The sequence below is a fragment of the Polyodon spathula genome, chromosome 3, assembly GCF_017654505.1.
Source record: "Polyodon spathula isolate WHYD16114869_AA chromosome 3, ASM1765450v1, whole genome shotgun sequence".
Taxonomy (NCBI): domain Eukaryota; kingdom Metazoa; phylum Chordata; class Actinopteri; order Acipenseriformes; family Polyodontidae; genus Polyodon; species Polyodon spathula.
Genome location: NC_054536.1, coordinates 18,415,630 through 18,437,647, shown reverse-complemented (window position 1 = coordinate 18,437,647; position 22,018 = coordinate 18,415,630). Strand labels below are relative to the sequence as shown.

The 22,018-nt window shown below is 42.5% G+C and overlaps 1 protein-coding gene across 1 annotated transcript in view; it reads left to right on the top strand.

The window, feature by feature from the left end:
- cyldl (cylindromatosis (turban tumor syndrome), like) overlaps window positions 1-22,018 on the top strand; it is a 35,600-nt gene that overhangs the window by 283 nt on the left and 13,299 nt on the right. Inside the window, exons 2-8 of the mRNA XM_041244578.1 lie at window positions 833-1,295; window positions 8,096-8,368; window positions 18,459-18,531; window positions 19,129-19,334; window positions 19,865-20,024; window positions 20,646-20,784; window positions 21,270-21,380. Of these exons, the coding sequence (XP_041100512.1) occupies window positions 855-1,295; window positions 8,096-8,368; window positions 18,459-18,531; window positions 19,129-19,334; window positions 19,865-20,024; window positions 20,646-20,784; window positions 21,270-21,380 (1,403 nt within the window). The 5' untranslated portion in view covers window positions 833-854. The remainder of the gene's footprint in view (window positions 1-832; window positions 1,296-8,095; window positions 8,369-18,458; window positions 18,532-19,128; window positions 19,335-19,864; window positions 20,025-20,645; window positions 20,785-21,269; window positions 21,381-22,018) is intronic.

The window sequence follows — 22,018 nt, the reverse complement described above, 5'->3', positions numbered from 1 at the left end:
TTAGCTGCGGAAAACGCAAAACAAACGTTTTTCGGTGATGTTATTAAAGAACTCTTGGGACTAATGTATTGTTTTATACAAAGTGGATGAGTACCGGTACATTGATTATTATTTAAACTAGAAATTTGCTGTCTTAAATACAGTTTTGTTTTCATTTTAAAACTTTCCCATAAATCTAGTACTGTCAGCGTCAGCAACTTTCATTTTCGCTTTCTCAAACAAGACGCCTCAGTGTTTGTATGTACTCGACTGTATAACGCTGTTAAATTATTGAAAGGAATTAAAATTACAGAAAACTGTAGATCAATATTATTATTTCTATTACACTTATACTTTACTCTTATTGTTTTGGAGACTGTAAATTGTATGTGGCTGGATGTTTACAATATGACTGTATATTTGGTTCCCAACAGTGCTTATATGACCAGTTTAACAGGTAAATTATTGGTACTACATGTGGTTCAAGAGCCATGCTTTCTGCTACTGTTGCGCTTACTTGGTCATTTCACCTGGGGAAAACTGTCCCATACTGCTGAACTGCTTTTTTCCTGTTAACCAATCAGCTGCTTCTTCTACTGACTGATATGCTTTCAGCCAGTAACATGGCCCAGGAAGTGCAAGTGCAACAGAGATCCAGGAATAATACATATAAGCTGAGAGCTTTCTTTATATTAAAGTTGCAGCAGCAGCTGTCACGCATTGAAATGGAAATTCATGTTTGATGTAGCTCATGTTTCTTTAAAAAATGAATGTGTATGACAGGTAAGATTTAGGTGAGTATTTTGTGAGGTACAATTACTTTTACCAGCCTTCTCTCATTGGTGTATTCTAGGTGGTGAAGGCACTGATCAGAAATGGGGTCTTTCAACAGATCCAAGTATGTGTATTTCATCTTGGTGGGAGAGGTGCAATGGGGGTACAGCCCAGGGAGTATATGCTGCATTGAAGAAAATGTGTACACAGACCTGTTTTCTGATACCAAAACCCCCCAAAAGTTACCCATCAAGTTTATTAATAAATATATTGGTCTTGATGTGGACGTGGATTTACTGCAGCCCCTCCAAGAGAAGGAATTGGGTCTCCTGAATTCCATTGAACACCCCCCAGATCGCCTGAGATGTTTCTTGGAAAGAGAGCAGCTGGACTTCGCCTTGTCCCTTGAGAAAGACAAGCAGGTCTCAGTGGAGATCCATTCAGAGTGGTGCCAGGGTGTGGTTAGGTACATTGGGAAAATAATGGACACATCCTATCCCTCGTACAATATCCCCAACACATATTTTGGGATAGAATTACAGGTAAGCTCTGTTTTTAATAATGTGTTCCAATGAGGAACCGTGGCTACAACAGAAATAAGTGAGATGCATTTTTTATATATTACAGGGTTATAGGATGGTGAACGCCTTTGTATGTGGGTAATATCAGCACGAGTAGAAGTGAATGGAGAGAGACTGAAAGCTGACATCTGTTTACAAGTTGTTAGTATCCATACACAGACACTCAAAGTCCTATAAATCTATTAATTACTGCTTAATGATTAATATACTAGTTACAAATTGAGCTGTATTTACTTTTGAATCATTACCAACTTTTATTTAGTCCATTGTCTGCCACTGAGAAGAGGGAAACGGCTGATGAAGAGAATACCTTTAAGTGGCTCAGGTGTTTGGCCAAGTGTGATTGTTATGTACTGTAGTTGACATTGTACATACCATTATGACTATTGTGTTTGCAATGCTATTGTGGGTGCTAGGTTGCATGTTGCTTGCTGTTGCTGGGATACGTGATGCGGTAAGTGAGCGAGCGTGTGTGTGTGCGACAGAGACGCCATCGTAGGTATTATAGTACACAACAATAAACTAGCTCCGTGGTTAATCTACAACAATGGTTTTCCAACTTTTTAGGCCCCATACTCCCTTTCCAAATAATCTACCACGTACCCCTATCAGAGACAGGGTCATAATATACCTACAAAATCAGGAAAACATATGGTCTTTTGTAAGTTCTAGATTAAGTACTGTAAATGGAAAACTGCTGTCAAAAACAAATTCTATAAAATACAATGAGTTAATCACGGTGCAAATGCACCAACTAAAAATGCAATTCTATTTCAAAATCCATATTCCATTAAGTATGCTGAAAAGTCCAAAAACAGGCTATGCTTCTGAAAAACAAAACTCAGGTTCCAATTTTAAAACAAATTCAGAAAGAAATTCTCAACAAGACATGCATTTCATCCAGCAAATGCAGAAGTGTAGCGAGACAACAGATTTTTTTATTTTAAAATAACAAATATAGGCTCTTTTTCTTTTTAATTTTAACTCATTTTATTGTTGAACAGTTGAGCTGGGACAATGTAAAATGCTATGTGTGTTTTGTGTGGTATTGAGTCCAGCCAGAATTACTGTTTTGAAGTGAATATTTCCAAAAGCTAATTTGAAAGGGGATATTTATATCAGGCAGTCAAAAATGACTTTTAGCTAAATGCTTACATTTTGAAGTTTTTCGCGCAGTAGTCTATTCGTGTTAATCAGCTGTAAGACAATTAAAACCTCTTGGTGGAGGTATAGGGGAAGGCACTCTTAACAAAGGAGTTGTTCAACAAATTAATTAATAATGAAAAAACACTTGCAAGCACTGCAAGTAAAGATAAGTAATGTTGCTCCATGCAGCTCCAGTGCAGAACAAGTGAGTGATTTCACAGGCAGCCCAGCTGCCTGCTCAACTCAGTAATACTGTTTAAAAACATCAGCGTAGATAAAACACTGAACTGATTAAACTACAAACACTGAACTGATTAAACTACTAACACTGAACATTTAAACTCCAGAAAGTAAACTTACCTAGTAAATACTACACATGTTTAAAAAAAGCAACATCATACAATGACAATCTTTCTTTGAGTTTATTGTTTTTTTTTTTTTTAAGCCCGCAGACTGGAGTAACCAACACTGCTATTTAAATGTGTAAATTAGCCATGTGTGTGCTTAACTCTCTTTCACTATCAGCAACAGGTTGGGTGTTTATAGAGTTAACCTCACCCAAAAGAAAGGCAACATACCCAGTATCGCTGTGGTTTTATTTGAAAAGAGATACAACATTGTTGATTTGATTGCTAAGTTGCAAAGCTCTACAACCTGGTAAAAAAAAAAAGCATTGTCCGCCATTACAGGATTTTTCTCGTGTAGACGAGGGCTTGAGTACCCCCAAGGGTATGCGTGCCCCATTTTGAAAACCACTGATCTACAACAACACTGTTTCGTGTCCGTTTGTACAATACAACATTGGCAACAAGGATGGCGGAATTTTTGTTTGCCCCTCTGCCTTCCTTTTTGACTATGCCTGGCAAACCGCCCATCCCGTGGACTAGCTGGTGGGACTCGTTTCACACATACCTGCTTGCAATTGACTTGGATAATGTGGCCAATCCGTATAAACGCTCTTTGCTGACACACAGTCTGGCCACAGAGGGACAGCGCATTTTCCTGACACCGGATCCTGCTCCTACTCATGAAGAGGCCATCAGTGTACTTGCTGCACATTTCAGAGCTGCTCAGAGCATCCTCATCCAGCGGTTCAAATTCCGACAACTGGGTCAATGGCCTGGTGAGACAATACTCCAATACATGTCTGCATTGAGAGAATTAGCGCTGCCTTGTAAATTTGGTACACTGCACCATGAGATGATTAGAGACCAGCTTATTGAGAATACATCTAATACACAAGTGAGGGGGAGATTATTACTTGCATCTGACTATATAGAGTGCCGTGAAAAAATATTTGCCCCCTATCTGATTTTCTGCATTTTTGCATATTTTTGACACTGAATGTTATCAGATCTTCAACCAAAATCTAATATTAGATCCTGAGTGAATAAATAACACAGAATTAGGTACTTATTTCACTTATTTATTAAAGAAAGTTATGCAACACCCAATGCTCCATGTGAAAAAGTAATCACCCCCTTACATTCAATAACTGGTTACGCCACCTTTAGAAGCAATAACTGCAACCAAACACTTCCTGTAGTTCTTGATCAGTCCCTCGCAGCACTGTGGAGGAATTTTGGCCCTCTCCTTCATGCAGAACTGTTTCAACTCGGTGACATTTGTGGGTTTTCGAGCATAAACTGCTCGTTTCAGGTCCTACCACAACATCTCAATGGGATTTAGGTCAGGACTTTGATTAGGCCATTCCAGAACTTTTAATTTGTTGTTCTTCAACCATTCTGATGTAGACTTGCTTGTGTGTTTCGGATCATTGTCTTGCTGCATGACCCAGGATTTCCCCACTCCAGTCCAATGTGGAATTCATCACATTCCTGATCCTAAATCTGCTTCTCAGTTTACCTCCTTCTTGGATATGACAGCCTACTATCCTCGGTTCTTGCCACAGTGTTCAGCCACCGCTTCACCGTTACATCAGCTTCTTAAGAAGGAGGCCTCTTGGGACTGGGCATCGGCTTGCCAAGAGGCTGAACACACACTTAAAACGCAACTCGCCACTGCACCTCTTCTGGCTCATTTTGACCTCAACAGCACCACTGGGCACGTGAACGCTGGTACACGTACCTGTACGGCGGGGCATTCACCCTCAGAACGGATCATTAGACACAGCTTGTATGTCCACATCATGCACGTAACACAGACCACTCAGGCTGTACAGGTGGTCAGACTGGCTACAGCAGTACAATTTCTAGCTTCACTTCACCCCTGGGCTCTACAGTGCTGTTGCAGACCTTTTATCCAGATCAGTTATAACTCCTGAACCAGGACTTCAGTCAGAGGACACCAGGCAAGCTCTGATCCAGCTGTTACATGGACCCCTCCAGGACTTGATGTCCCTTCTATAGCTCTGGCAGTCCTTTGATCCTGAAAAAAAATAAGAGCTGTCCTGCTGGAACGATTTTCTTTGTGGCCCGGGGTCACCGCACAGTAGTGCCAAGCGTGTTGCGAGCACGGGTGCTGAATATGGCACACAAGGGTCATCTGGGCAGTGTTACGCTCAAGCAAAAATTCCTGGTGTCCCCCATCATCAATGCTATCTGGTGGTCGCATATGATTTACACTCTAAACGGCCTGAGGTTGTTCCCGTGGAGTCAGTCACCTCTCGGACCATAATCCACATACTGGACATAATGATCGCCTGCTGGGGGTTGCCACAGGTCATTACCACAGATAATGTCCCACAGTTAATTTAATCTGAGATCTCCACTTTCCTCAGTGACAAGGGGATTAAACACATCCATACAGCTGTCTACCACCCATAAGCAAACCTTAAAGATTTCAAGCTCATCTAGCTCAAAGCTGTGCACTCCAACCAGCCCTACTACAAAGCCTTATGCACTACAGGGCACCCCAGCACACTACCATAGGGGTCTTGTCAGCACTGTTAATAACAGGGCGTAAGCTACAACTGCCATTGGACAGGCTGTGATCCCTAGGGACTATTGGGGAATGAATGTCAGTCCCTCTCTTATCCAGTGATATATATTTCAAGCCTGTACTGCAAAGTACGGTGACATTGTAAGTCATCAAAACATAGTACTTTTTTTATCATGTTTATACAATTGCAGTCCTAGGAGCCCACTTCAGCATGATCATGTTAAAACGATCCTGGTCCTTAAAGGGTTAAGTCCCACCCCCCTTAAAAAATATAATTAAATAATTTACATAAATGTTTGTCTGCTTGACTTTCTAGAACTTGAATGACTGGTTTTACTTAGGGGGAGAGAGAGAGAGAGACCCTTTTGACTTATGGTCCTTTATTCTCACATTAAAAACTGTTTGAAAATCAACAAATAAGATAAAACCACAAAATACATAAATAGGATGCTTGCTGGCACGGGGGGACATTTCACCTTAAAAACAAAATTTAAAACAAAAAAAACAAAAATACATGTAATCATATGAAAATCCATTAGGAAAAAAAAGTCAACAATAAGGTGGAAATAAAGATGAAATTAAGATTCCTGCTGGCTCCGGGATCAGCCGAAACCTACCCAGCGCATCACCATTAAAAAATATGAAAAGTGAAATCTTTTACTTTTAAAATTAGGATTTTAAACAGAGGGAGAAAAAAATGAAAGAAAAACTATCACAAATACATTAAAGACACAAACATTTTAAATAAAATGGGCGAACCAAACAGACAGCCTCTCCCACATACCATTTCTCCTGGAAGATTTGTAGGTCACATCACTATACAAAATTTTAACATAGTTAATGAATCTGGGGCTAAATCCAAAGGCCTCCAGTGTTGTAAACAGGTAATGATGGTCGACCCGATCAAAAGATTTCTCCTGATCTTACGAAACCAGTCCCACATTAAAATCACCCATCTGAGTACATAGCTGGACTAGCTGTCCATCTCTCAGACACTCTTGTAGCAAAAGCAGCAGATCTGACCCCAGTTCATTCCAGAAATATTGGAAAAACTCTGCTTGTAGACCATCAATTCCTGGGGCCTTCCTACTGGCCAACTGCTTGACTGCTGTGGTCAGCTCCTGGAGAGTGATGTTACCTTCCACACTGCCCTTCTCTTCGCTCGGGGTGGACTGGCCCTGCAGCAGTGAGTCCCTATTAGTTTGACTGCACGGCTCGCTGGAAAACAGTTCAGTATAAAACTGCACTGCTACCTCTTTGATCTGTTGCTGCTCCAGCAACTCTCTCCCACAGGGTAGCCGGACACAGTGCATCTGTTTGCTGCTTGCTTTCTTTTTCTCCAGGCTGAAGAAGAAGCTGGTGGGGGCATCATGTCCCTTAGCTGGATAAATCTTGACTGCAGCTGTGCCCCCTGCACCTTCTCCTCTAGCAGGTTGCCCAATGAAGGCTTGTCTCCTGTGCCACTGTGCTCTGTTCAGCCTGGCTTTCAATTTTAAGAATCTTTCTCTCCAGCTCTCTCACAGCTGCGTTCATTGACTTGGTTGCACTGGAGGTATACTGTTGACAAAAAACTTTAATTTGTATCTTGCCAATATCCCACCACTGCCTCAGAGCTCTGTACTTATCTTTTTGTTTTTTGCAAATTTTCCAGAAATTGTACAAATGTGAAGTCTTGTAAAAGTGTAGTATTAAAACACCAAAATGGTGCAGTATGTGTTTCTTTAGGTAAAGTTACAGTACTCTGCACACAGTGATGATCTGACAGGCTTGTTGGTATTATACTGGCTTTTGTAAGCGTATTAAGTTGATGTTTAAATGTATATATCCTGTCTAATCGTGCTTTAACTATATACTGTGAAATATGATGAGACCATGTGTACTGGCGAGCAGTGAGATGCAAACACCTCCAAATGTCAACCAAACCACTGAACTTTAAAATTACAGCTAATTCTGTCACAGAAGAGGGATGCAGTTCTATACTATTTCTGTGTATATTAAATTATCTGCTCCTAACCCCGATCTAAAAAGCACAGCCACCCCAGCGCTGCTATTAGAGGCATAGCTCAACACACACTGCCCTCCCCAGCACTGCTATTAGAGGCGTGGCTCATCACACACTGCCCTCTCCATTTCACCTCACCAGCGCTGCTATTAGAGATGTGGCTCAGCACCCCCCCACCGCTGCACCCAGCTCCTCTGCAGCGCTTTCATGCGAGTTTGGGGGAGAAGGGATTTCTCCCCTGCAACACTGGAGCACCCACTCTCAGAACCGGGTTCAACAGCAGCCTTAATCTCAGCACTGCTTGCTTCTTCAGGGTGGGAGGGCAGAGAATGCCTGTGATCATTTACCTGAGCTCCAGGTTTATTGGAGGCTCTTCCTCCTGTGCTCCCTGACCCTTGTCAGCCTCTCCTTGTTTCTCCTTCCCTGCCTCAGCCTCTCTCATCAGACAAGACATAATATGATTTAGTTGAGGATTTAAAAAAAGATTACAAGCCGGCGGGTCAGATCTCTCATTCCCTGGGAACGAGAGTTCTCTGCTGGGGCTCGGCAGACCAGCTGTCAGCACAAACCCCCACACACAAAAAAACACATGCATTCGCTCACTCACTGTCTCTCACACACACATACACTTAACACTTAAACAAATCCTCAAACTCCTCACAGGAGAGAGAGAAAGAGCGCTAGTTTTTAATGTGTGTTTTTGTTCCCTTAGGGTAAAGATGAGGGAAAAGGGAATACTAATGGATCGTACAATGGAAAATGTTGGTTTAAATGCAAATACAACTGTGGTATCTTCGTGACCTTAACAAAGCTGAGAGCAGCCACTCAGCAGCCCAAGAGTGCCCCAGACACAGAGGGGTCAGCTGGGGATGAGCCGGTGAACCCTGGGGATCAGGTCCACTTCTTCGTGGATGAGGCCTTTAAAAAGGGCCTGGTAATCGGCCTGCAGAAGAAGGATGCCAAGACTTACGCCATGATTGCCACAGTGAGTGACTGCCATCCCCCTGGTTGTAGACTTGAACCCACTAGCCTCACTCCTTTTCACTGATTATATTTTCAGGGGCTCACAAAATACCATAATAACTGGATAAGGGCATCTGCTAAGAAAGAAATAATAATTTGAATAATTATAATAATTTGAGCAGGTATTTATTGACACATGATGAAACCTGTTAATTGTGCAGTGGGCGTTGCAGTGGCTTTTCTACTCAATGCAATCATTTACGGTTTATTTTTTTGCTTCTGACTGGCAGCCGACCAAATGCCGGGGCAGAGATATCCAAGCTGAGGAAAATCACAGCAAATGAAACAGGTGTCATTCATACTTGACTCTATGTTATGGTTGACTTCAGGAGGCAGTGTGGTCCAGTGGTTAAAGTCCAGGGCTTGTAACCGGAAGGTAACCTCACCTCTGCCATTGACTGACTCACTGTGTGACCCTGAGCAAGACACTTAACTGCCTTGTGCTCTGTCCTGCGGATGAGATGTTAAATCAGTGTCCTATTGTAAGTGACTCTGCATATAATGCACAGTTCACAGCCTACCTCTGTAAAGATGTTTGTGTTGGTGGTCCACCATGAAAGGCGCTATATAAAAATAAAAATGTTATTATTGTACGTACCTGTTGATTAATTACCTGGTTTCATGGTGTTCCCATGAAGAACCCCAGTCATATACGTTACTGTGGAAGGTGAGTGATTTAGTGTGGTATTTTGTGAGCCCCTGAAAAATAAACATTGAAAAGGAACAAGCCAAATTCCCCTTTTTGCATTCTTTTTTTATATTGTTGTTTTTGAAAACTTTTCAAAGACCTGTCACAAAACCATTTTAAGGATTCTTTTTTTTTTTTTAAGGACAGTTTTTTGAAGAGTATTTTATAAACATTCAGTCTGGTTAAACAGTGCTTTGAAAAATGTGAATAAACTATTAAAACAGCTTCTAAACCATCTGAAAAAGTTGCATGAACTGCAAACTTTTGATTTAACAAAAATGAGCTTTGAAAAAAACAGTCCTTAACAAAAAAAAGTCTTTAAAATAGCCCTTATTTTTTGTAGCCCATGGTAAGTGGGGCCACAAAGCACGGACATATGACCCGGTCCAACACAGAGTGTTGTAAACAAATCAAATCTTTTCACATGTATTGCAATAAAAAATTGTTTTGTATGTTTTTGCCAGTTTTGTTGTGCAGGTGAGTACAACAACAAATACATCAAATTAAATACAAGTGCCGGTTGCTTTTCATAAAATGTAAACAGACTATACATTCAAATACAAAATGGCCTGGGAAAATTAATAGTGGTGCAATCAGCAACCTAATTTCATAATTGATTATCATATAGACATTTATCAACAGCAACATTTTATTTTTCAAAATAAAGAACATTTGTTATTTTTTTAAAAAGAAGATCCCATCCCAAACACTGTTGTGCATAAGTTAAAGAAAAAGTCAAACCTTGCAATTAAACTAGAACACTTCCAATTAGAAAAAAGAAATACAAGGTTGTCCTGGAAGAAAACTTGCTTCCTTCTGCTCTGACAATGTTCCCCAACTCTGAGGATTGGTTTTTCCAGCAGGACAATGCTCCATGCCACACAGCCAGGTCAATCAAGGTGTGGATGGAGGACCACCAGATCAAGACCCTGTCATGACCAGCCCAATCCCCAGACCTGAACCCCATTGAGAACCTCTGGAATGTGATCAAGAGGAAGATGGATGGTCACTAGCCATCAAACAAAGCCGAGCTGCTTGAATTTTTGCACCAGGAGTGGCATAAAGTCACCCAACATCAATGTGAAAGATTGGTGGAGAGCATGCCAAGATGCATGAAAGCTGTGCTTGAAAATCAGGATTATTCTACCAAATATTGATTTCTGAACTCTTCCTAAGTTAAAACATTAGTATTATGTTGTTTAAAAATGAATATGAACTTATTTTCTTTGCATTATTTGAGGTCTAACAACACTGCATCTTTTTTGTTATTTTGACCAGTTGTCATTTTCCGCAAATAAATGCTCTAAATGACAATATTTTTATTTGGAATTTGGGAGAAATGTTGTCAGTAGTTTATAGAATAAAACAAAAATGTTCATTTTACCCAAACACATAGCTATAAATAGTAAAACTAGAGAAACTGATAATTTTGCAGTGGTCTCTTAATTTTTTTCCAGAGCTGTATATGTGTTAAAGCACATGTTTCACTAGTTAAACAAGATAAGTATGCAAGGTAGTGATAATGTATTATAAAAAGAAAACCGATAGATAAATGAATGCACCTCAAGATTGTATTTGATCTATTATTTGTACTGATAAAACAAGGAAGACGTTACTTGGATCATGGTAACGTTATAGCTAGCTATTTGCACCTTTTTTTCATAGTCAGAATTTTTTCTGACATCATCAAAAAGACTTAAAGCACTGGTCTCTAGTCGTTTTTTTCTCCAGAAAAGGCTGAGAAAACCTTTCAATGGCCTAGTGAGAGCAATAGGAGCCGAATGAAGCCCCCCAAAAAAGGGCGTATCTGAGCAATACAGTAGCCCCATGCACCACAGAGATAACACGGACACAAACAAAGGAGATAGCTGCTCCCGCATCCAGCGCTCAAAGAACATCACTGACATTTGCAGAGCTTTTTGAGGTGTTATAGTAATAAAATAATGACTTGGATCGCATTATTGAGGAGTTTGGTGATAAAACGAGTCATCAGGAGAGGATTTATCAGTATGCATGTTTATAAAGAGGTATGTAAAAAATATAGCAAACAAGGGGTGGGGCTTGGGGGGAGATGCAGTACTGATGTCCTTTTGCCATGCACTGCCTTTTAAATCGGTTTTACTCTGAAAAATAAATATTTTAAACATTGCAGAATAAATTGACTGCAAAGGATTAACATTCTAACAAAGTAATCTCCATGACAGATTAAATTAGCCTTTTATAGACATCGCCTAGCGACTGTAGTCTACTTCTACTAACCTTGCAGCTTGCTGCCTGTTTTTCTATTTTTCCTCTGCCTTGGCCTTAGAGCAGGATGAGGTGATGAATGAGGAGAATCTATCGGGATGGAGAATCTATCAGTCGACCAGAGCTCCAGGACACGACTCGGGAGGTGGGTGTCAGCTCTGAGGTTGCCTCTGAAGCTGACGCGACCCCTCCCTCAAGCTCAGTGTAGGCGCTTATAGAGTGAGCCTCCAAATTACTCCAGGTCCCGGATTTTCTGGAGGAGGTTCAGTCCTCCTGGCAATGACCGGCCTCGGCGCCGAGCATCTCCAAGAGCACTGCCCCTCTGGCCTCCTAGAAAGGTGCAGGATCGCTGGGACTAGCACAGTTTCTGCCAATGGACTCCACCATAGCGGCTTTGGTGTGAGCCCCTCCAGTGGGAGGCCTGGCCAAGGATCCTAAACAGTGCAGAGAAAAAGTTTGTGAACCCCAATGATAATTATGGAAATTCCATAGTTTTACCATAATAGCCTTCTTAAATCAAAACCAGTCTTTTCTTAAATATCCAATAGTGTTTATATTAACCAATTCCATGTCTTTTGAAACTAAGTGATGTGTGAATTAGACAAACTGAGTAATGAAGATTCAGGGTATGTGAAAAAGTAAGTGAACCCCTGGTTTTATCAGCTCAATTAAGGGGATAATTAGAATCAGGTGTTTAAATAGTTAGATAGATCTTTAGGGGTGAGTTTGGGAGGCCCTACCCTGTCTAAAGATCAGAAACTTTGTGAGTTTGGTCTTTACCATAAAGTTGTGTGGAAACATGTCATGCCATGATCAAAAGAAATCTCTGTGGACCTCAGAAAAACAATTATTGATGCTCATCAGTTTATAAAGGGTTACAAAACCATTTTTAAGGATTTGGGGCTCCACCAATCTACTGTCAGTAGTCTACAAATGGAGAAAGTTCAAGACCACAGTCACTCTACCCAGGTGCTGCCGTCCTACCAAAATCTCTTCAAGAACAAACCGGAAAATCATCAAGGAAGTCACAGAGAACCCTAGAGTAACATCCAGGGATCTGCAGGCCCCTCTCACTTTGGCTAATGTGAATGTTCATGACTCAACTATCAATAAAAGATTGAACAAGAATGGTGTTCATGGAAGGATAGGCAGGAGGAAACCACTGCTCTCTTAAAAGAACATTGCTGCTCGTCTGAAGTTCGCCAAAGAGCACATAGATGAACCACAAGACTTCTGGAACAATGTTCTCTGGACAGACGAGTCAAAGGTAGAACTTTTTGGCCTCAGTGAGAAACGTGATGTTTGGCGAAAACCAAACGCTGCGTTTGAACAGAAGAATCTCGTTCCAACCATCAAGCAGGGTGGTCGTAGTTTGATGGTCTGGGGCTGCTTTGCAGCCTCAGGACCTGGACGGCTTGCTATCATTGACATAACCATGAATTCTGCATTGTATCAGAAGATTCTAGAGGAGAATGTCAGGCCATCCGTCCGTGAGCTGAAGCTGAACCGAAAGTTGATCATGCAGCAAGACAATGATCCTAAACATACAAGCAGATCTACAAAAGAATGGCTGCAGAAGAAGAAATTCCACGTTATAGATTGGCTTAGTCAAAGTCTGGACCTAAACCCCATTGAAATTTTGTGGCAGGACCTTAAGCGAGCTGCCCATGCAAGGAAGCCCTCAAGTGTCACTGAGTTGAAGCAGTTCTGTAAGGAGAAATGGGCCAAAATTCCTCAAAACCGATGGAGAGACTGACCAACACTTACAGGAAACACTTAGTTGAAGTCATTGCTGCTCAAGGGGGTGCCACCAGTTACTGAATCTAAAGGTTCACATATTTTTTCACACATGGATGTTGAATGTTAAATCATTTTTGGATAAATAAATGTTGAAGAAGTATCATGTTTGTGTCATTTGTTTAATCTTTATCTATTATTAGGACTTGGATTAAGATCTAATAACATTTTAGGTTTGAAATATGTGAAAATCCTAAGGGGTTTACAAACTTTTTCTCAGCACTGTATGTCTTAACGGCCAATGCAGAATCACAGGAGCCCACCTCAAAAAGGCGTATGCAGCCGAGGTGCAGGTAATGCATTTTGCCAACACAGGGAGTCTCTTGATGGCCTACCTGGATGGCATGCTACAATCTATAGCTATTCCCGAACCGCTAGCTTCAGAGCTACGCTTGGTTTCGGGTATGCTGCTGCAGATATCCGGCTTCCAGGGTCAAGCCCTGGGCAGAAGCCTGCCAGGTCTGGTGGTGGCACGCAGACAGCTGTGGCTGTCTCAGACAAGGGTCCTCATTGCGGAGAAGTCCGACCTGTTGAACGCACCATTCTCCCCTGGCTGTACTTTAGGGTTTTCACAAAGAACAAGAAGCGTCTCGGCCAGTGGCTGCAATGCTTCCTTCCTGGGCCCCGACACGAAGAATGGGAAAGCGTTGGTGCCCGGCAGTTACTATGGTAACCCGGACAATGCCAGTCCCCACTGCACCGCATGGTTACCTGAGGCACCGCCTGCAGGCTTTCGCGACAGCCAACACCTGGGGCCATCAGCAAGGATGGGGAAACGCCAACACATCAGCACGCAGCCTACAACAGCCTCTGAGACATCCTGCACCTCTGCTTTGGCAGCCCCAGCAAGTGCCCTGAAGGCTTGCGGCCTCAGACCCACCCTTTCTCACAACACCAGCTGCAGGATTGGTACAATTGCACCTCAGACTCCTGGGTACTCGCCACCATACACACCGGTTACGCACTGCAATCTGATCGGGACCTTCTCCTTTTCGAGGGATCACAACTACATCCATGAATGACCCTCTCCAGGTCTTGGCTCTCAGGCAAGAAGTAGAAACATTACTTCTCAAACAAGTCATCCGCCTTGTAGAATAGACTTCTCAGAAACAGGGGTTCTACTCGAGATACTTTCTGGTGCCAAAAAAGGATATTGGCCTTAGCCCCATCCTAGACCTGAGACATCTCAACAGGTTTTTGAGTGAGAGGAGTTTCGAGATGGTCACACATCGCCACATCCTCCAGTCTGTCTAGCCAGGCGTCTGGTTTACAACAGCGGATTTGAAGGACGCATATTTTCACATCCCTATTCTTCTAGTGCACCAGAAATATCTCTGTCTCTTTCAGGGGAGTGTCTAGGAGTTTTCCTTACTCCCTAGCCCCCCGCACTTTTTCAAAGTGGATGGATGCCGTCCTAGCTCCCTTGAGGCTGCAAGGGATCAGGGTGTTGAACTTCCTTGATGACTGGTTGATCTGTTCCCAGTCGCAGGAGGGAGCAAGGGCGTACATGGCGATAGTGACAGAGCATCTGGAGAGACTGGGTCTTGCCCTCAACGGTGCCAAAAGCTAATTAATACTGGTGCAGAGTACAGTCTGTTTGGGTCTCTGGCTGGATTCCCTTACGATGCAAGCCTACTTGTCAGACAGTAGTGTGGCCGCCATTCGCAACTGTTTACCCTGTTTAAACGGGTCCACAGTACAATTTGTGTTATGTCAGAAACTATTGGGTCTGATGGCCACAGCTACATCAGCCATTCAACTGCGGTTACTCCACATGCGCCTGATCCAGACATGGCTCAGTGCTTTTCAGGTACACCCCAAGCACGACAGACATCATCGACTGACAGCGTCTCCCTTGTGCTGGGAAGCCCTAAGCTGGTGGACGGAAGCCTTCCACCTGCGTGAAGGAGTAAGGATGGGAGTGATACACAACCGACAGGTGGTGACGACAGACACATCCGACTGGGGTACGGTCTGGATGGGCAGAGGAGTCCGCGGTTCCTGGTCCTGGTTATTCCCCAATACAGAACTGTGACCACAGTTTATATTTTCTGCATTCTTAAGGATAGTTCATACACTACAGGGTGGTCCGTTAGCCTCGTTGAGAGTCACTCAAGTGTTTGTGGGTTGCTTTGAGTGCCTTAAGATATATTCGGATACAAACAAACCAAGTATAAAGCTAATTTGGTACGAATCATAGCAAAGTTTGAAATATGTGAGTGCACCATGCACAACATCATAGGAACCTGTTGAAAACCTGTTAATTGAAAAATTATATTTCCTAACTTGTACTTTATTTTCAATTTACGTATTTTTTCAGTACCAATTAATAATAATGAGAAAGCGTTTTCAAATTGAATTAGAGAACTTCACTGAGCTCTTTATGTAGGCTTTTTTCTTTACTGATCATAGTTGGGCATGAGGCTTGTTAAACTATATATGCCTTTATTGCCTTGTACCATACGACAGAAATCACATCAAAGTGGTAATAATTAAATCTCACTTGTTAAATTTACGTTTAAACATCAGTGGGAACGTAGAACACAAACGGTGCAATGTGGATCACACTCGCAGACATAAAAAAGCTTCAGTCCCAGGCAGTAAAGTATAAAAGCATGAGCAAGTGCATGATATAGCATCCATTGAGGTTAATAGGTTAGTGATTTTGATAGCACCGTGTAACAATTATTTATTTATTTATTTATTTTGGTTCCTGGATAGTAAGTGTTATTTCCTAATTGCTTATGCCTCAAAAGTATAGAAAATGGCTGTTATTCCCCACAAACTTTGCTTTTGTGACCAGGACAGTGATATTTTGAAATGTACCTATTTTCCAAAACATTCCAGATAGATTCAGTGCTGAGTAAACTTGGAGTAACTTCTAGAACTTTTTAAAACTTTCCAGTAATATAAATAGTAGTATAAATACAGGGGCCATAAGCCTACCAGTTCAGTTTAGTTCCAGCTGCCCAAGTGGATACATAGCTGCATTTTTCTGAGATGGCATCAAGAGGCTGCAATGGTGGCATTCCTGATGGGTCTCCAAGGTGGTTTTAGCAAGTTTCCCTACTATCTTTACCTTTGGGACAGCAGGGACACCAAGGCGCACTACCACAGGCGGGACTGGCCACAGCGGACCGAGTTCTATGTAGGGAGAAACAATGTCAAGTGGGAGCCACTGGTGGACCCCTGGAAGGTGCTGATGCCACCACTGCACATCAAATTGGGCCTTATGAAACAATTTGTCAGAGCTCTAGATAAGGAGTCAGCAGCCTTCAAGTACCTTCAAGACTTCTTCCCTAAGCTGTCTGAGGCAAAGGTCAAAGCCTGTGTCTTCGTCGGACCACAGATAAAGAAGATCCTGGAGTGCAATGAATTCCTCAAGAAGCTCACTAGTAAGGAGAAAGCGGCTTGGAACAGCTTTGTCGCAGTGGTTCGGGGCTTCCTGGGAAATCACAAGGCCGAAAACTATGTGGAGCTGGTTGAGACTCTGGTGAAGAACTACAGAACAATGGGCTGCAGGATGTCCCTCAAAGTCCATATCCTTGATGCTCATCTTGATAAATTCAAGGAGAACATGGGAGCGTACTTGGAGGAGCAAGGCGAGCACTTCCACCAGGATATACTGGACTTTGAACGCCGCTACCAAGGACAGTATAACGAGAACATGATGGGAGACTACATTTGGGGGATGATTTGTGAAAGTGATTTACAGTATAATCGTAAATCTCGAAAAACTACTTGCATCTAAATCTTTTGTAGTCATTTTTGTATTACTTTAGTATAAATACATGTTAATTTGGATTCATATGTTGTTTTTTTCTGACTTTATGTGAACGAAAAGACACAAATTTGCCCGTTTTCTCATTGGAAATAGGTAAATTTCAAAATATCACTGTCCCGGTCACAAAAGCAAAGTTTGTGGGGAATAATAGCCATTTTCTATACTTTTGAGGCGTAAGCAATTAGGAAATAACACTTACTACCCAGGAACAAAAATTGCGTTACCTAGTGTAGTTTACCAAAAATTCCAGCAGCTAATATATACAATAGCAGGTTCCTTCTATGGACCAGTACGAGTATTGCATTCAGTAGAACAAAACAGTGTAGCTTAACAAAAAAAGGGAATAACTTTTCTGTCCTTTTACTTTTTTTTTTTTTTTGTAGCGATAGAAACAAACACTATGGACTTAAACTGTTTTTGCAGCTGCCGACAGCCACATTTGAATTTCCTTCAGCCTCCCACATTGTGTAGGTTTACCTTTACCCATCTTTTATTTCCTATAATTCCAACCCCCAAATGAAAAAGGAAAGTTTCTAAAATGTAAAGAGGCATACTGTGCACATTTGAGACAGGACAGGTTTTTAAATTGGCCCTAAAACTGAAATAAATGAATGCGTAAGTTGATTCTGATTAATACATTTTATCCTGCAGACTGATGCCTCTAATGTAATAGGACTAGGTACAGATCTCTCACAGGAGATAGAGGGCATGGAGCATTAGATGTTGTACATTAGCAGGAAGCTGCTTACGTGAGAGACTCTGAGACCAGATATGTTGTAACCGAGAAAGAAATGCCTAGCCGTCATAAAAGAACAAAATTAACCAAAAACAAGCTTCTGTGTGCCTCTCTTCCTATGTGTGTGGACCTGTCCGTCCCCATTCAGTTTTTGTAAAATGTCCGAAACAACGGCTTCCTTCCTGTCAATAAACAACCAGCTGCTTCCCCTGTTGACTGATATGTTTTCAGCCAGTAACATGACCCAAAAGATACTGCTTAGTTGGCCCAGGAAGTGCAAGTGTAATGAATATCCTGAGAATAAGGCAAAGAAACTGAGAACTTTCTTAGCATAAAGTAGTACAGGACAGAGTTCTGCGCATGTCCGACTTTTACAACCCGTTTCCGACCTGGACCAGCTACTACAGGACCCAACCCGAACACGCAGCCCGTTGACTCCTCCCTAATCGCCTCCTGCTTTAGTGTAGGCAATACCGGTACATTTACCTTCCAATAGGTTATTTGGGAAAGGGTTACAGAATAGTACACTGAAAGGACAGAAAATGTTTTCGGTGATTCAGATTCAGACCCACACCTGCACCGCAAACTGCGAAAAAGTTCACATTCTTACCCAAACCTGACACGCTTTTGCAGGTCACCCTCAGGCACATGATCTGATGCAACACTCTAGTACCGGATATGATGTTTCAAAATGAAAATATACAACCTTTTCTGAAACCAATTGACTGGGGTGCGTAGACCTACATGCACTGATAAAACCTTTCCACATGACATTGCTGATACCGCTGTTTGTCTCGTAGGATGGGGAGCAGGGCAACACTAACCTGACCCTGCCACTGGACTGTGTGTTCAAGGATGAGCTGCTGTCTCCAGGTGGGTCCCAGACACAGCTTCTCAGATTGGGGGCAGAGCGGATGGCCAGGGGCTCCCTCTGAAAGGCTGATGTTTTTTCTTGTTCTTCCCTTTGCCCAGCTGTATGTTGTATTTTGGTGGTTCTCATTGTAATGGGAATCCTCTAACAGCCTTCACAGGTCCTATCTTTAGTTTCAGTTTCTACCCCTGTGCAAACTTACCTGTTGACATTTCTTGGGGTCTTGTTGAATTAATTGCTGCCACTAACAAGATGCATTGAATCTAATACTTTTTTTCATTACAGAAAATCTCATAGCTGTAGAAGGTGAAAATAATAACCAAATGAGTCTTGCACTCTTACCTGCAGTCTCACATTGATGATGCAGAAAGCTCTTGTTGGGAACTAACTAGGCTTGTAAATAGTACTGTAGATATTGCTATGAACATTGCCCAGCTCAAAATAAAAAATATGTAATAATAATAATAATAATAACAATAACACTAACAAAATAATAATTGGAAATCAAATACCATAAATGTTACATGGGTGAGAAAATGATTTAATCTCATGCATCCTAGTTGTTCTTCCTTTTAAATGAGGGTGTGTGTTTGTGGTAGCTGCTGATTCAAACACTGACACCAGGATGGACTGGGAGGCTCCTCCGAAGAGCAGCCATGGGCAGAGTGGTGGAGAGTGGAAGTCTGAGCTCGTGCAGAACTCCGTGGTGGAAGTGAGTCTGGAAGCAGAGAGGCTCATATATGGCACTATCCGCTGGATTGGAAGGCTACCTGAGAGAGAGGGCCTGTTCGCCGGGCTGGAGCTGGTAAACACTTCAACATCTAAAATGAGATCATGAGCATCCACGCCGAGATTATAGCTCCATTCTGATCAGTACTAGGACTGTTCAAAGAAAAAGTCGAAATAGTTACCTAGCAAAATAAACAGTCGCTCACAAACATAGTGGGATTGTTTGCCATATGCAAAAGTATGAAACATCCTGCTCATCTGCTTTTTATCTGACAACTATACAGAGTTCCCATAAACCTTTGGGGTAGGCATACAGCGAAGTATCTCTTAAAGTAGAGATAGCAGTATATATCAGAGTTTGTTAACCGTTAACATGCCTGTAGTAAGGTATTTTAGATCCTTTATAAAATTAGCATAGTGAAAGCATGGAAAAGCATAGGTAAGCATTGTAAAGCCCAGATAGGTCAGGTCTGGTAAAGCATATTAAAAAACATGGTGGACCATGATAAACTATGGTAACTGCATACAGTAGATTAGCATGTAAACTTTTACAGGGGTTGCTTGTTCTGTGTAGTTGCCTGCTAGTTTGATCTCCTTGTTTTGCAGGAGGAAGACAAGGGGGTCTCTGATGGGTCCTTCAAGGGCGTTCAGATGTTTTTTTGCCCCCCGAAGAGGGGTCTGTTTGTGAGGCTGCAGTCCTGCCATCCTGACTCTCGCTTCCAGTCCCGCCCTGATCAGAGGCAGGCGGCCACAAGGCTGCTGACAGGTGACTGCAGGCCTATTTTCATTTCTGCATCTCCTGTATCTAATATCATAAAAATGAAATGGGTGAACCTGCAGTGGTAACACATTGCCACATACGGAAAAAGCACTACTACAGCGCACCCTACTGGCCAGGGCTATCCTTTGTCCTCCCGAGGCCGGTATCTGGAATCCACTCTCAAGCTTCTGGATGTAAAGAGGCAGTTGGCTTGGGGGTCAGAGGACGCCCACTGATCTTCAGTTCTCCTTAACTGTTGTGGGCAGCTGTTGCGGTGAGGAAGCATGATTGGACATGCTAAATTACGAGGAGAAGAATGGGGTATAATTGGACACGCACAAAAAAACATTTGTGTGTGTGTTTTAAATTAAGGTCTTTTGGAGGGACAGAAACAAGACTCCTATTGCAAAGCATTTTCACCCATTCCAGGTTTTACTGCAGGCTTGATTAGACTCAGTGTGTAGGCAACAAAATCAAGTGTGTCTTATCAAACTCCTAGTAAAATCAAGAAACTGCTATGCAATGGGAACGTTATCAAACTCCTAGTAAAATCAAGATACTGCTATGCAATGGGAACGTTTTCTAGCTGTAATGCAGTGGTGTGTTAAGCGATTGTCTGTGTTTCAGAGGGGAAGGAGGGCGGCACAGCCATTACTGGGGCCGTGCCTCCCCTGGATGGAGACAGGGCTGTCCAGGTCTTGAAAGGGAAGATGAGGGGGATCCAGGGACATTGCAACTCCTGCTACATGGACTCGGCTCTCTTCAGGTCAGCAGCTACTCCACTCCACCACTTATTATTCACATTGCTGTCACACTGTATTCTACCCTAGTAATGGTTCCATATGGTAAAAGCATAGCAAAGAGTAGTAAAAAGCACAGTGAAAGCATGGTAAAGCATAGGTAAGCAATGTAAAGCACAGACAGGTGTGGTAAAGCATATTAAAGAAACAAACCATGTTAAACTAACCTCAGTAAAAGCATAGCAAAGAGCAGTAAAGAATAGTGAAAGCACTTTTGAAATTCGGCATTATTGAGTGTTTAATAGTTTCTAAAATAAAATGTATGATATGTCTATTGTATCACATGGGCCACTTGATTTAAGAAGAAACAACACATGCCTACAATACCAAAATACTCCAACCATCTTCTAGTAAATTTAGAGTGAATCAGTACTAATGCTGTGTGTTTTTGTGTGTGTTTGCATATATGTGTATGTGTATGCATGTGTGTGTGCGTGCTGTGTCCCTGCAGTCTGTTCTCGTGCTCCTCCGTGCTGGACTCCATGTTGTTCAAGAGCCCTGGCAGTCGAGATGCTGACATTCAGAACACCTTACGAGAGGAGATCGTCAACCCGCTGAGAACGTGAGTAACAGCACAGCGCCTCCACACTGAGAGAGTGAGTAACAGCACAGCGCCTCCACACTGAGAGAGTGAGTAACAGCACAGCGCCTCCACACTGAGAGAGTGAGTAACAGCACAGCGCCTCCACACTGAGAGAGTGAGTAACAGCACAGCGCCTCCACACTGAGAGAGTGAGTAACAGCACAGCGCCTCCACACTGAGAGAGTGAGTAACAGCACAGCGCCTCCACACAGAGAGTGAGTAACAGCACAGCGCCTCCACACTGAGAGAGTGAGTAACAGCACAGCGCCTCCACACTGAGAGAGTGAGTAACAGCACAGCGCCTCCACACTGAGAGAGTGAGTAACAGCACAGCGCCTCCACACTGAGAGAGTGAGTAACAGCACAGCGCCTCCACACTGAGAGAGTGAGTAACAGCACAGCGCCTCCACACTGAGAGAGTGAGTAACAGCACAGCGCCTCCACACTGAGAGAGTGAGTAACAGCACAGCGCCTCCACACTGAGAGAGTGAGTAACAGCACAGCGCCTCCACACTACCTGGAGTCAGTCAGCAAACACACTGAGCTGTGAATGTTTCAGACTCTCACAAAATACTGTAATATATCCCTTATAAAAGTTTCCTGTAGTAAAAGCAAAG